Source organism: Mus musculus, chromosome 5 (assembly GCF_000001635.26).
Source record: "Mus musculus strain C57BL/6J chromosome 5, GRCm38.p6 C57BL/6J".
Taxonomy (NCBI): Eukaryota; Metazoa; Chordata; class Mammalia; order Rodentia; family Muridae; genus Mus; species Mus musculus.
In genome coordinates this window covers 38,183,548-38,199,719 of record NC_000071.6, presented here as the reverse complement: position 1 = coordinate 38,199,719, position 16,172 = coordinate 38,183,548, and the positions used below count along the sequence as shown (strand labels likewise).

At 48.9% G+C, this 16,172-nt stretch overlaps 1 protein-coding gene across 1 annotated transcript in view; it reads left to right on the top strand.

The window, feature by feature from the left end:
• Zbtb49 (zinc finger and BTB domain containing 49) overlaps positions 1–9,988 on the top strand; it is a 30,768-nt gene extending 20,780 nt beyond the window's left edge. Inside the window, exon 8 of the mRNA XM_006504163.3 lies at positions 7,583–9,988. Coding sequence (XP_006504226.1) covers positions 7,583–7,599 — 17 coding nt within the window. The 3' untranslated portion in view covers positions 7,600–9,988. The remainder of the gene's footprint in view (positions 1–7,582) is intronic.
• Positions 9,989–16,172: the final 6,184 nt, after the last annotated feature.

Here is a 16,172-nt window from a genome sequence, read left to right as displayed (position 1 = left end):
TTGCTCAGTCCCTCAGGCCTGGGGGCTCCTATGATGTCCATAGTACTGTCTCTAGAATGTCTAAGCAAACATGAGAATGGCTACCTTGTAGCACACTGTAGATTACCTATGGGAATATTTGAGAACAACCTCCAGCAACTCTAGCTCAGAAAAGCAGAGTACCTGATGAGAGAACCTGCCAAGGACAGGAGGATTCCACACAACCGCCAGGACCAGAGAACTGTCGACTGAGTGACATCAGGTTCCCCTCCCAGTTTCCTAGCCACTCAGTACACCATAGTCCATCCCCCAAGGCTGGCACAGCAGGCAAAACCAGACCTTCATGAGGGTTGAACATCCCGTCCAAGGGTGTGCCAAAGTGTGGGTACCTTGAATAACCGGTGCCTGGATTGAACTTGGGATGTGATGGTTGCCAGTGGATGTTAGCCCCTTCCCACTTCTCCCATCTCCCACTGGCTCAACTGTTTCTCGTTCCAGTAGCTCCTCACCTTCATGGGTCATATCTGCCCTTGGTCCCTCACCTCATCCTAACATCTGTTACTGTTAGCTAGGCTACATCCCATAGTCTGAGTATCACAACTCCCCCACCAGGTCATCCATCACACTGATGGACAATCCATCTCTGCCCTCTGTGTACCCGGCTGGTAACAAGTGGCCCTTCGGTCTCCAGACCACACTTCCACTGAGCCCTCACCCCTCTCACAGCCACCATGTGCTGCCCTTCATGCCACTCTCTTCCAGCTCCTTGGGCTCTCGCAACTCTCCCCTCACCCCACCTGTGGTCTTGCTGTGGTTCTGAGAACACAGAAGCAAACAGGAACTTTCCTCCAACTCCCGCTCCCATGTCTACACCTGGTGACTGCCCAGTTCAACTGCAGCCCCCTCCCCTGCTCACTTCCCCCGGTGTCATTGCTATAGAATGCAGAAAGCCACTGTGCAGGCCTTTGGTCTCCTTGCAGGGGTGTAATCCTGGGGAATGTTCCACGAAGGCTCTGGCAGACACTCAGTACTTACTTGGCCAGTGGGTGCTTTGTGAGGCTTTTTCACTGGAATATGGCCCCCTAGATGGAGCCTCTGATTTTTCCTTCGAGCCCATCATTCAGAGCTTAGTCCCAGGACTTCACTCAAATGTTTTTCTTCAGTGACCTCTCTATTGCATCCACAGATTCTTAATCCCCAATTTGGGCAACTCTGAGCGTAAGTATTGCCCCCTTTCTCTCTAGGTCTATTCCTTTCTCCAGTGACTGGCTCAGACTCAGAATTCATCCTTGCTGATTCCAGTCTACATCTGAACATTAAATGTCCCAGAGTCCAGGCCCTGGATCTCTCCCCTTCTTCTTCGTCTACTCCCTATATCCCGGGACTACTAACTACACGTCTATTAGACCATGACCCCTTTTCCTGGACCTCTCAGAACTCTCTGGAGTTATATGACCCCAGTTCAGTTCAGCTCTGCATTGGGATGTTCAAAACCACCTTTAACTCTAGCTCCAAGGTATCTAACGCCCTCCTCTGGCCTCCACAGGCACAACACTCAGCCGTACACATACAGAGAAGGTTAAAGAAGTCCAATAGCTAGGGCTTGGTGAGACCCCCTGCCCTGCGCTGTATTGTATCAGCACCCCAACAAGGTAGCACTGTTTTCTTAGTGGGTTTAGCTCCTCACAAATACTTTCCTCAGATGTGTATTTAGTCACATCTTTCCGAGTGACCTTATTCTGTCATAAATTGTCACTGACATAGTTCCCTGTCAAAACCTCTATAGAAGGACATGTGTGCCAGGGGTGAGACTCTTAGGGTCCACCATATAACTCCCTTTGCCATCACTGCAAAATAAGTTTATTTTTTTAAAAAATCACTAGTTGTGTACTTGCCATATGTAAGTTTTATGATGTGTAAGTGATGCTGAAAAAAATAAACTATGAAAAATGAACCAAAAATTGCTGTCGGTACCAGCGTTCTGAATGCCTGTGTAAATGTCTGGTCCAGCATGCGTTCTTTCAGCTTGATGGTGTCTCTGACTGCGAGCTAGCTGGTGCTCTTCTGCCTTGGCTGCTTTTCTTGCAAGTTTCCGATTCGCCAGCAGATGGCAGCATCACCATTCACAAGCTCAGAAACATGGTCTGGCCTGGTGGCAAGGGCCTGTGGCTGCTCTGCCTGGGCGCTTGGGAATCCTTGGAGTTTCCCTGCCAGAGAACCAGGCACTTTTGCACCTTAGCCTCCTCAAGCCCTCTTGCAAGTCTGTGTGGAGAGAACGGTTCTGTCCCCACCCCAATTTGCTTGGTTACTTAGCAAGCTTACTGGGTATCGTCTACAACTCTGGGTTCAGTATCCACACTGAGATTTCCCTTATGGACAAGTCAGACTGAGGAATATTCCTAGCAGTTCCTGGCACTTCAGGTGCTCTGTACTTACTTGGCCAGGGGGGTGCACATGGGAGCAGCCACACAACAGTAGCAGTCTGACCTGGTGCAAAGTCCCAAGGGTCCTGGTTATTTGTGACTCTGGCTACTGAGAGAGTATGGCCCTAGCTTTCTAGTATACCCAGAGTCCTGGGTTCAATCTCCAGTATGGAGGAAAACAGATGGCTCTGTGAACCTTGAGCTGTGTGAACAATAGCAGACAGAAAAGGCCATGTAGTGCATGTATTACATGACTGTACGATTCTGTGTGAGTCATCTAGACTGGACAGGTCCCGAAAGACAGAAAGCAGATAGCCAGCTGCCAGGCACAGGGGAGGAGAATGGACATGTGAATGCTTAATGGGCCCAGGGTTCTCTTTAGGGCGGTTAAAACATTCTGGCACTAGCTAGTGTTTATTTAGGACTGAGTTGTGCTGATGCACTAATTTATGACCCTCCTGCTACAAACTGGAGACAAGGCCCTTTACCAAGGAAAGTAGGTTTAAACTGGTCATACGGGTAGGCCCGATGTGTTTGGTGTCCTAGTCAGAGACACCCGTAGTGTCCATGCCCACACCTCTCCCTTCTTGCCCCTCTCTCCTGCTGCCCTGGGTTTGCATTGTGCAGTACAGGCCTTACAGCGAACTGACCTAGTTGAGGTCAGACACTGTCCGGCTGTTGCTGCCACCTTGCCTCGCTTTCCTCCTCTGCACGGTGCCAATGGGGTGACTGTGCTCACCTCACAGGCTTTGCTGCCATGCTAGAAGTAGTGACCCAGGAGGCCAGAGTAGAGCCTGCAGGGCACATGGAAGGCTAAGGTGCTCCTTGCCGTTGCGTTTCTGTGAGGGTGGCAGGAGAGTGGCACTCTCACCTCTGTTCATTAATGTCCTCCTTCACCCTTCAATGGTACCCAGCCCATAATATGTATGGCACAGTCATGGGAAATGGAGAGTAGAGATGGGGTTTGTGGTAAACAACATTCCCTCCATGACAGTTGTTCAAATGGCCAGGGGTATTTTGACAAGAAATCTAAGTAAAAAATCAGTTACTAACATGGGTTGGACACACACACACACACACACACACAGAGTGCCATTGCTACACTGAAGTCCTAACCCCCCAGCACATCAGGATGTGACCTTGTTTGGAAACTGGGCCACTGCAGATGTCATTAGTAAAAAATGAGGCCATGCTGGAGGAAGGACAGGCTCCAGTGGCTGGTGTCTTAGAAGGACATTTGGACATAGGGACATGCACACAGCAAGAACTTCATCTGAGGATGGGCAAGATGCCTCCATAAGCCTGACAGCCACTTGGCCATCACAGTCCTCAGAAGGAACCAGCCAGCCCTGGCCATGGCCAGGTCTCCAGCCTCAGGCTGGCGATCAATTGGGCTTTCCTGTTGTTTAAACCACCAAATCTGTGCCTCTTGGTTGCAGCAAACTAATTAAGTTCCTGGTGTTCCAGAGATTCAAACACCAAAGTGTTAGAGTCTCACACTATTCACACCACACATGGGTGTGCAGGTTAATTGCTTAATTCTTTCGGAGTCAGGGATGTGCAGAAAAAGTAAACAGTATCTGGCCCAGTTTTAGGCTCAGGAGAGTCTTTAGGAATTACTTGCTCTCCCAGGATCCCCGGTTCTTGGCTGTTGCCCTAACATGAACTTGGAGGTCTGAGGATACCTGGCCTCACCCATGATGTGGGGAGGAATCATGTACCTGGAATATGCCTGAACCCCGGGAAGCTGCTACCCTATGTCTTCAACTGGGGACCCTTGCTGAGGAATACAGGGCTGCCCCTCAACCCTCCCACTACCACCTGTAGCTCCTGGAGCTACCATATTGGTCAACCCTTTGTCTATGGTGACCCTGAATACATATGCACTGTGTGCAACCTACGGTCATTTGGACCCCTCCAGGGCCTTAACCTAAGACAGGCAGGGAGGCCAAAGTATCCTCTGTGGGCCTGACTTTGCTGCATCTTGAATGATTCCTGGTCTATCCCCACCTGGAGAGGCTACTGAAGCCTCCCTGTCCAGTCCCATGAAAGTCAGGGAGTGTGGCAGTTCATCTTAGCTGTCAACTTGATGGGATTTAGAATCACCATGGAAACAGACCTCCAGGAATAGGGGATTATCCAGTAAGGGCTAATTGAAATGGTAGCAGCCCATTGTAAATACAAACAATAATACCATGGCTGGAGTCCCAGAGTGGATAAGGAGGGAGCAGGCTGAGCACCAGCAGTTATCTCTGCTTCCTGACTGGATGCAACTTGATCAGCCGCCTTCTGCTCCTGTTGCCCTGCCTCCTCTGCCGTCAAGGACAGCAAGCCCTGAGACCACCAGCCAAAGCAAAGGCTCTTCCTTCTTTAGCGTTTTCTTGGGCATTCTGTCATGGCAACAAGACAGGAGTTGAGGAAGGACAGGAGCATGTGTGAGCCACGGCACCCTCGGGGTTTCAGCCCATCCTTTCCTGTCCCAAGTCCTGTCATCCTGACCCACGTGCTGGAGCTACACCTTCTACCAGAGCCTGACCAGTGAGGTACAAAAGAACAAAATAAAGGAAGTTTTGAAAATCCCTTCCCCTGAACCAAACTACGCCTCTTGAGCATCCCGACTTCGGCAAGAGGCATCTCCCAGGTCAAAGCAGGCCTGGGGCGTTGCTCCGTGTCTGCACACCACCGATGGTCTGACTTCACCTGCACCTGTCTGAGGCGGAGGGATGCTTTGAGTGGCCCCTAGAAAGACTCTGACCTCAGCAGCCACGGGAAAACAGAACTGATCGCTTACAAAGGAACGTCCTTCACATTTGTCAGTGCTGATGCGTATGTGAGCCTCCTCCGTGCTGGGACCTTGACACTGACCTTGTGCCTTGAGCCTGCCTCAGCTCCTCCTCTGTAAGAGGGTCGCAATGCTGGCTGATGTAGGTGATCCGTGTAAACCAGCTGTTGCCATTTCCTCTCCTCTGTTTCCTCCCATGCACATGACAGGAAAGGGATAGGAGACATTTCAAGATGTGCACCGTGCACCTTCATAGTAGTCTGTGGCTTCATGTCACTTCCATCTCATTGTTTATACATGTGAATAAAGTTGCATCTAGATACAAATTGACAATGAGCTGTGTCGGAGGCTAGGAACTGCCTGGCCTGCATCTGGCTTATGACAACCAGGTATGACTATTAGCAAGCACCACCAACCTTACTTCTAGAAAGAACCTGCTGGGAGCTGGGCACTGTGGCGCACAACTTCAACCTTAGCCTGCCGATAGGCTGTTCCAGGTTGGTTTCTACTGCTGTGATAAATACTATGACCAAAAATATCTTGGGGAGAAAAGGGTTTATTTGGCTTACACTTCTCGGTCAGTCTCACTGTGTGAAGTCAGAGTGGAAACTCAAGCAGGAACCCAGAGGCAGGAACTGCTGCAGAGGCCATGGAGGTGAGCTGCTTCCCTGCCTTGCTCCTCATGGCTTGCTCAGTGTGCCTTCTTATACAACTCAGGACCACCAGGCCAGGGTGGCACCCACAATGATGTCACATCAATCAGAAATCAAGAAAATGCCCCCGAAGCCTTGCCTATAGGCCAGTCTGATGGAGACAATTCCACAATGATGTTCACTCTTCCCAGATGACTCTAGCTTGTGTCTAGTTGGCAAAAAACAAACAAACAAACAAACAAAGCAAAAACCTAAATGGCACAGAGGCTGAGGCAGGCCAGCCTGGACTACACAGTGAGACCTTGTGAAGAAAGAAGGAAGAGGGTGGGGTGGGGTGAGGGGAAGGGGAAGAGGGAAGGAGGGAGAAGAAGTCTACAGAGGAGCAGAAATGATTCAAAAGATACATGGTAGAGATCAGCCCATTGGAGCTGGGAGGGAGGGGGAGGGGGAGGGAACTCCTCCTGCTGGTGACCAGACAGAGGAACCCACTGGAGGCCAGAAGGGAGTTAGCAGTAGAGCACCTTTCCCATCAGTCTCGCTCCAGGTGCTGTCCTTGAACACACCCCTCTTCTCTACACGGGCCTTCCAGGGAGCCCATCTTCTGGGGAGATCCCCCTGCCATGTGTCCACACACAGTACCAAGCTCTTCCCAGGCTGAAACCTATCAGCTTCTTTGAGCCATTGCCATAGTAGCCACAGTGGGCAACCTACAACACAGCAAACCTGTTGCTGTAGACCCGCCAATGGAGCTGTCCAGGAGAGGTGCTACCAAGGCCCTTGGTGGTCAAGAGCTGGGCTTGCCTCCACCTCTCTGCTTCCTTGTGCATTCCAGTCATGGACTCTGTATCTTCCCCCTCTCCTCCCGAGCAATGAGCAGAACACAAACCTTCACCACACAATCTTCTTGCTACACATGAAAACCATGGGTTCACCTGTTAGGAAAATAATTCTTAGCTGACTTCTGAAGGTGAAGTTTTGCCTATATTTTGGCATATTTTTTTCTTTTGTTTTCTATTTAATTTATGCCTGAGTTTGGTGGCTTCTCAAATAGAAAGTGTCTACTTGCCTGACCGAACAAGGCCCGGAGGCTGGGTACATAGACAGCAGGTATGTACTACCTTACAACATTGAAGGCTGATGGCCCAGATGAAGGAGGGACAGGACTGGTCCTTCCTGGGGCTTCTCTCCTTAGCTTGCAGAAGGTGCCTGCTTCCTGTGTCCCACAAGCTCTTCCTCTGTGTGTCTGTGTCCCCATTTTCTCTGCTGTTAAGATTGATTCAGACCCAACTGTGTGACCTTGTTTTACTTTAATTATCTCTTCAGGGCTCAGTCTCCACACATAGCTGCATCCTGAGGTTCTGGAAATGAAGACCTCATTCTGGTGAGGGGTACAAATTGGTCCCCAAGATGGAACAAGAAGAAGGAAGTGCCAGAGTCTATGGTGTGGAGAGACTTGGTGTACCGTAGCCAGGAAGAGGGGTGCCAGGACCCTGAGGGTTGGCCTGTGTAGAGTGCTTAGCATGTATAAGTAGTGTGTGCTAGGCACCACATACTTGTGACTGCCAATAATTTCAAACTCCTGTAGTATATGGAGGGCAAGGTCAATAGCAGAAGAAAAGGGTCGTTTTATTTTGTTCCTGGGACTCTCAGTGCAGCAGATTTTCTTACCAAGGCACCCTGTTGTGAACCCTGACCAGCCTCAGAGAGGTCAGTATTGATGAGCTGCTGTGGCTTCTTTCTTGCAGGTGTCCCACGGGCTTAACTGTGGTGTCTCAATGGATTGCATGGAAACCTGATCGACAACCAAGCCAAAGACATGATGAGACCCTTGTTGCCAGGAAAACAGCAGCCTTGAGTCCCAGGGTGTGCACTTGATGAGATTCCTGGCTCCAGCCTTGCACACCCAGGGTCTCCATGAGACCTGCCCCTAAGACCCTGAATAGCTCCAGTGAAGACCCCTGAGCTGTGGAAGAAGAGAATGCTAGAAATGACTGGCTAATCATGTCTGCCACACAGACTCTAGGGCTGCAACCAAAGAAGTTTCTGTGTGATTGTGTATAATTGTGTGTGTGTGTGATTGTGTGTGTGTGTGTGTGTGTGTGTGTGTGTGTGTGCACTTGCAGATGCATGGTGGGGGCAGAGGCCAACCTCAGGTGTCTTCTTCAACTACTCTTCACATTAATTGAGACAGGGTCTCTGAGTGAACCTGGAGCTCATCAATCCAGCCAGACTAGGCAGCCTGTAAGCTTCCATGATTCTTCTGTGTCAGCCTGCTCAACGCAAGGATAACACACTTACACAGCTATACCTAGCTTTCTTCTTGAGAGGTGGGGATCTGAACTTGGGTCTTCACGCTTGCGCAGCAGCACAACTGAAGCATCTCCCTGGGCCCCTGCTTGGTTATTTATAAAGATTGCTTCACTCTAAGAAGACTGGGCACTCAGATGTATCTACATACACAAATTTATGTATCTGTAAAATAGCCACTGGGTTGAGACAAGGAGAAAACAGAGGCACTTGGAAATCTGCAGTGGGGAAGGGGACAGCCTATAAGACTTAGAAAGACTGGAGTTCTAATGCTAGAAGTGAGGATAAAGACCTGGAGCAGATCTTTCCCTAGGCCCTCAGAGGGAACACAGCCCTGCTGACACCCGGATCTAACTTCTAGCCTCCAGCACTATGGGACAGCCAATTACTGTTGTCTGGTGTCCTTGGTTTGTGGAATGATGCTATGACATCCTTAGCAAACTAATACACAGATGGTCCTGCCACTCACACACAGGAGCTCTGTCTTCAGCTGGGAGATTCCTGGTGGCCAAAGCAACAAGGGAATCTGTTAGTAGGCTCCATATTTCAGGCAGGCTAAGCCAGCCATTTCCACAGAATTGACAGACTCATGTGTTTAGCACAGTGATGGAGATCCGGGCGGTGCTTTAAAATCACATCACCTGGCAGTTTTCTTTGTTAACTTTCACAACTGTGATTTTTCCCTCCATTAAACCATCATCTTGGAAACCAGTAGGCAAGAGATATCTGCCGCTCCAGCCCTGTGGTTTTAGACTCTTACAGCCTTCTTCCAGAAGCTGGTGTCCACTTTCATGGTAGAGAAATCATTAATAGGGGAATGGATGGGCTGTGGGCTGCAGCCAAGCCACAGGCCAGGCAGCCCTGTTTCCCAGGCATGTACTGTGGGAACTATCCCCGATGCTGGCCACAGACCAGGGAGAAGCCAGTCTTTTCTGTGGGTTGACCCTCCCCCTGGCTAAGAGGAACCCCTCCATCCCCAACACACACACACACCACCACCACCGTCACCACCACCATCACCAGCAGCAATAGCATTCATTTTCCTCCATCATGTAATGGGAGTCCTGGGAAAGTGCCTACTGTCATCTCTAATCCTGGCTGGCTTCCTTTGTGAAGGTGTGCTGGGCTCATATAACTGGTGTCGCAAATAGATCTGTTGATTTAGTTGCAGTGTTCCCCACTGAGCTGTGGTGGGTTTCAGGGACCTTTCTGAGCCCCCATTCTACTTGGTAGCTTTTTCCAGCCTGACTGACTGCACCAGAGGAGGGCCTGGACATCTCCATACTAAATAGAATATGCTAGAATACCTATCATGTGACAGGCCTCCAGCCTTTGGTTCTCACATCAACTTGTATATTTTCTCAGGCAAAAAGCAGAACTATTTATCATTTCTTGGTGTGTGTGCATACATGTCTACATATATGTGTGTGCATGTATCTGTGTGTACAGGTCCCAATGTATATGTATGTGGGTTTATGTAGAGGCCCAAGGACAGCCCCAGGTGTCATTCTTCAGGTGCTGGCCTCCATTGTTCTTTTTGGCAGTGTGATGGTTTGAATGAGAGCAGCCTCCATAGGCTCATATGTTTGAATAATTGGTCCCTAGTTGGTGGAACTGTTTGGGAAGGATTAGGAGGTGTGGCTTCATTGGAGGTATGCCACTGGGGTGGGCTTTGAGGTTTCGAAAGCCAATGCTATTCCCAATGTGCTCTCTGCTTGCCATTTGTGAGCTCCCTGCTGCTGCTCCAGCACCATGCCTGCCTGCTACCATGCTCCTCACTCTTATGGTGATGGGCCCTAACCCTCTGGAACTATAAACCTCAAATAAACCCTTCATTTTATAAATTTACTTGGTCATGGTGCTTTATCACAGCAATAAAAGTCTAAGACAGACAGGGTCTCTCACTGGTTTGGAACTTGCCAGGTAGGCCAGGCTGGTTGACCAGGGAGTCTCAGGATTCAGCTCTCTCTGCCTCCTTAGTACTTGATGACACCTTCATACTGCCTTGCTCAGCTGCTGCTGCTCCTCCCTCCCTCCCTTCCTTTTTTCCTCCTTCTCCTCCTCTTCCTCCTCCTCCTCCTCCTCTTCCTCCTCTTCCTCTCCCTCCTTCTCCTCCTCTTCCTCCTCCTCTTCCTCCTCCTCTCCCTCCTCCTCCTCTCCCTCCTCCTCCTCCTCTTCCTCCTCTCCCTCCTTCTCCTCTCCCTCCTCTTCCTCCTCTCCCCCCCTCCTCCTCCTAATGTAGGTTCTTGGAATTGAACTCAGATCCTTGTGCCTGGGGTTGAACTCAGAAAGTTGGACAAACAAGCATGTTACCAACTGAGCTATTTCCAGTTGGCAGATCTTTAAGTTTCTCTCTATATGTCTCTGTGTCTGTGTCTGTCTGTGTCTCTCTGTCTCTCTCTGTCTGTCTGTCTGTCTCTGTCTCTCTCTCTCTGTGTCTCTCTCGGCTGCAGGTGCCAGTGTGAACATCACTCGTTTCCTTGGTCATTTCAAATGACAGTCCCTAGCCCTAGGACATCCAGCACAGCAATTCTGGGAAGGCACACCATAGTCATGCATGTAGCTAGGAGCTGCCTTGCTCTTCCTCTTTGTCCCCTTCCTCGGATGGTAGTTGGGGACAGGCTGTCTGTCCTCTTCCACAGGAGGATGCAGTCATACTCTTACCCTATGGGAGTGATATAGGAAAGACCAAGGTGCTATGGTCACTCACAGGTTTACCCAGGGTCTGTTCAAAAACACCAGCTGTACACTACGGTCCTTTAATGCCTCCTTGAATGTGTCCTTTCATTGGTGACCTGGGTTCTCTGGCCTCTCTTATCTCACTACTGGACCATATGTATGTATTCAGTGGTATGCTCACTCCCTGGAGCTCTGGGGATGAAGGCATGCCCTCATGGCAAATAGATATGAACATGTAGAACTACCAGTCCTGGGGCATTTCAGACAAAGACGTGTATATACATGTACCCATATGCATATACAGCTGGAACACACATCAGGTACTGTTCCTTATCACCCACTCACGTGTTTGAATGCTTGGCCCATAGGAAGTGGCACTATTAGAAGGTGTGGCCTTGTTAGAGTATGCATGGCCTTGTTGGAGGGAGCGTGTCACTGTGGGGGTAGTCTTTGAAGTTTCCTATGCTCAAGCTGTGTCCAGTGTGACACACAATCCCCTTCTGCTGCCTGAAGATCTCAGATCCTTCTCCAGCACCATCTCTGCCTTGGACACTGCCATGTTTCCAGCACGATGATACTGGAGTAACCTTCCAAAACTGTAAGCCAGCCCTAATTAAATGTTTTTCTTTATAAGAGTTGCCCTGGTCATAGTGTCTCTTCACAACAATCAAATCCTAACTAAGACACCTATAATCTCATTTTTGAGGCAGCATCTTCTACTGAAATGGAAGCTTGTGGTTTGGACTAGCCAGGCTGCCCTGCCCACTAACTCTTAGGATCTACCCATCCGTACCCTTCAAAGCTGGCTGTTGCCTGTGGCCATATCTAACTTTTATGTGGTTGCTAGGGATTTGAACTCAGGAGTTTTATAGCAAGCTATTTTATCCACTGAACCACCTCCACAACCCTCACTTCTGCTTCTTGAACAGAGCCTGGGTGAGACCTTTGTAGACCCTGTTGGCTAGCCTTGCCACTTGTGCTCAAACCACATGTCACTGGTATCCTGGTGTGAAATTCTGGTCTAACCTGTTATTAAGCCGTTGCTTCCGCATCAGTGATCACCTCCGAGCCCGCAGAAGAACCTGGATGGGTTCTTTCTTCCTCTTCCATTTCTGCATCCTGTCCCATGCCTTGTCTGTGTGTCTGTCCCATCCTGTACAAGGGGTGGGGCTGAGGGGGTGGGCTTTGCTGTAAAGGGGAAAGAATAGTCCTCCATAGCTGCCAGGGCTCACATTTGTTCTCTCCTGTAAAGTGCCCCTGGCCACAGCCTACCCCCATTCTCCATCCTTCCACGGGCATGGGCAGCCAACTTTGTCCCCACCGTGCAAGTTTTGAGGGTCTCCCTTCACATCTCCTCCAGCAGGCTTCTCAGGCACCCAGAAGCCTCTGGGAGCTCCTAGAAGCCATTGGGTTCACAGCTTTCCAGGCCCAGGCTTTCCAGAGCAACAGGGACCTCAAAGTGATGCTGATGAGAATGTCCTTTTAAATAAGCAGCAGAAGGGGAGGTTTGTCACAGAGAGAACAAAAAAGCCATTTCCCCTCAAATCCCAAAGTTTAGACACTTTGTAGCAAAACAAGATTAACAAGAAGAAAGCAACTTACTAGCCATGCTGTAGGCTTCACATGATCACAGGAGAAAGTGCAACTAAGTAGGGGCGTGGCCTGGGTTTCTGGCTTCTTAGCAAAAAACAAGAAATACACTTTAAAGAATGAATCAGGCAAAGAGAAGCTGCAACTTCTAGAGGCACAGCCTTCCAGAAGGACACACCCAGGAGTCAGTTGGACTCCCAGCCAGCTTCTTTGTAGACTGCAAGGAGGAGGGTGGATATCCATCCGGTCTGGAGGAGAGGGAGGGAGGCCTGAAGACCTCTCTTTTCTTGATCATCTTTCATTGCCTTGAGAACAAAATGATCTTTGTCAAGTGGATGCATCTGCAGAGACACACTCTGTTTCTATCAAAGGTGTCACAGGGATGGAAGCAGAGAGATGTGAGGACACTGCCACTGCCAGCCAGCACACCAGTCTCAGGAGATCTAGAGTCACCTAGGAAGAGAGTCTCAACGAGAACTTGCCTATATCAGGTTGGCCTAGAGGCATGTCTTGAGGAGCTGTCTTGATTGTATTTATTGATGTGAGAAGACGTAGCTCACTGTGGGCGGCACCATTCCCTAGGGTTCCTGAACTGTCTAAGTGTAGAGAGCAAAGCGACAGAGCTGAGCACCAACGAGCATGCTGACATTCATTCTTCTGCTCTTGACTGGCTATAACTTCAAGTTGTTTCAAGTTCCTGCCTGAGTTCGCATAGTGATAAATTGTAATCTGGAATTTTAAACAAATAAGCCCATTCTTCCTTAGAGCTGCTTTTGTCCAGGCATTTTATCCCAGCAACAGGAAACTAAAACAATCAGTATTGGGTGACGAATATGTGCCAGTCTGAAGTCCTCTGGGGCACTTGATACTATCATTAACTTATTAGAAGGGAAAACTGAGGCACCTAGAGGTGACGTAATTGGCTCAGCTCATCAGCACAGAGCAGCAGAGCTCAGATGAAGCCTGTGCACCCCGACCCCTTCAAATGCACACGGCTGGAGCATCCCAGGGCCTTTACACCAGTAGCCAATTCTCCCTGCCAGAGCAACGAGCCTGTGCAGTCAGACCAAATCACCACCAACAGGTAACCTAAAACAACAATTAGTTCTATAAGTCCAGAAGTCAGAAATCAAGGTGTCAATGTGACTATGCTCCTGCTAATGGCTCTAGAGAGGTCTCTTCCCCATCTGCTGCCACATGGGGCTCCTGGCAGTCATTGGGTTACAGCTGCATGGGCGCCCTATTCTCCACCATATGCTCTTAGCACCAAAGAAGCAGATAGGGGAGGACTGGAGGCCCTATGGTGCCTGTCACTCTGTCTCCTGTAGTGTAGGCTGTGATCTCAGCGAAGTAGAGATGTGTGCTCTTGATTGGTTCGTTGTTCTTCCTCCAGTGAGCACTCTAACCTGTTGGTGTCAGGGCCCCCCAAGCTGAAGCAGTGCTTTTAGGAGGTGGCGAGCAGGCTGTGGACATGGCCCACAGGCAGATATGCTACTGCTTGTACAGACTGCAGCAGTTTCAACATCCTGCCAATATCAGCTGATACAGCCAATACCTCTTAGGACTGAGAGACGGCTCGGCTGGTGAAGTGCGTGCTGTGTAACTGCAAGGGTCTGAGTTCCATCTGCAGACTCTACACACAAAGCCAGTCCTGGTGACATATGTGTGTCCTAGTGCTGGGGAGGCAGAGACAGGAGGATATCTGGGCTCATCAGCTGTCTTCAGGCCCCGATGAGAGATTTTGTCCCCGAAGAATTTAGGTGGATGGTACCTCTAAGGAATGATGCTTGAGTTTAACTTTTGGCCACCACACAGGTGTGTGTCACCACCCATGAATATGGGCACATGGTCAAACAAACAAACAAACAAACAAACTAAAAGTCATTTCCTGACCTTCAAATGAGTGGAAGGTACTATTTTTAAGATTTACTTTTATTGTTTTTAATTATGTGTTTAGGGTTATGTGCAGGTATCTTTGGAAGCCAGACAGTGAGATCTGCTGATGCTGGAGTCTTAGGCACTTGTGGGTCATCTGATATGGGTACCGAGGATTGAACTGGGGTCCTCTACAAGAAAAGTATGCGCTCTTAATAGCTGAGTCATCTCTCTAGCTCAGAAATTTACTATTTCCAGTAAAGCGGTGGTCACGTCAATGTTGGAAGCGCTCCCTTGAACCATCTAAGCAGTCAAGAGTCTGAGGCAGGAGGATCACAAGTTCCAGGAAAACCTGAGCCACACAGATGAACCCTGACTCAAAACCCAAAATATAAACAAATAGCCATCCTTTTCCATTTTGTGGGGAAGTAATTTGATCACATTTCCCAACTGCTTCCAAAAGGCTGCTCCTATTTGATTCTGTGATTCACTTATAAAATCTCTCCAAAGGAAATAATCAGAGACATGGCCAAGGTTTCCACATAATGATGTTATTGCAGCATCTAAAAAATAGTGGTTAAAAACAAATTAGAGATAGCTTAGATGACTAACCATAAGTGATTGCTTAAATAAACAATGGCATATCGGCAGGGCAGGAACATGCTCAAAGGGTTCCTAATAACTTGGAAGAATGCTTATGCTGTGAAAAAGGATACAGAATTGAATGCCCAGCAGGACCACAAATGCACAAAACTAGGCAAAGAAGAAAGAATTTGAGCTGCTCATTAGAATGAACCTCATCAAAGGATGTGTCATCTCCTAGGATGACAGAGAGACTCTCTGGGACAGATGTGGGCACTGTTCAAATGTAAGCTGTGCCGCCTCTTTGGCACTGGTGTCTCCTGGAGCTGCTTAAAAACCTTGGAATTTCCTGAGCAATGGGCACCATTGGTTCTTCACATAGAGCCCCAAGTCAGTCTGCGTTCGCCTAATGAGTTGGTTCAAGGTTCATGGACTTGGGATGGAGTGAGTGTGCAGGAAGTCTGAGATATTAGTAGCTGTTCTAGTTTGCTTTCTGTGGATGGATATGATAACATACTCTTACACTCACATGCTCACACTCACACATGCACGCATGCACACACACATGCACACATATACACACTCACACATGCTTACACTTACATGCTCACACTCACACATGTATGCGTGAATGCATGCATGCACACATGCACACACATACTGGCATTTACACACACTCATCCATGCACATGCACACAAAATTAAAAAAAATAACATAAAAATGTGTTTCACCATACAGTGGCGGTGTACACCTTTAATACCAGCACTAAGGAGGCAGAGGCAGGTGGAACTCTATGAGTTTGAGGCTAGCCTGGTCTACACAGAAAGTTCTAGGACAGCAATGGGCTACATAGAGCCCAGTCTTGAATTCTCCCCTATTCCCAAACAACAACAAACAAACAAACAAACAAACAAAAAAATACAATAAAAACCAAGCAGAACCACTCGGCCTCAAAGATCCCCCTCACCCCCAGCCAAAAAAAAAAAGGTTTCAGAGCCCAAAGGCCCCTGAGCTGAAACTGACCAAAAGGCTTCCTCTCTGAGGATAAGATTTCATGGTACCAGAAGGTGTCATGCAAGCTTCCAAAGGAGGGAATGGGCTAACAGTCTCACCCAGCTACGAAGTCTGTGAACCGCAGCAAGGACCACCATGGTCCAACAACCCTGAGGGTGCAGGAGTGACTTACATATCTTGGAGGTAAACAACAGCTCTCTTGAGCTTAAGACCTGCTCAACCAAAAGAAAATCATACCTAGCACCGCCTAACCAACTATCCAGGGCTAGTGAAGCCATGAATCTTGT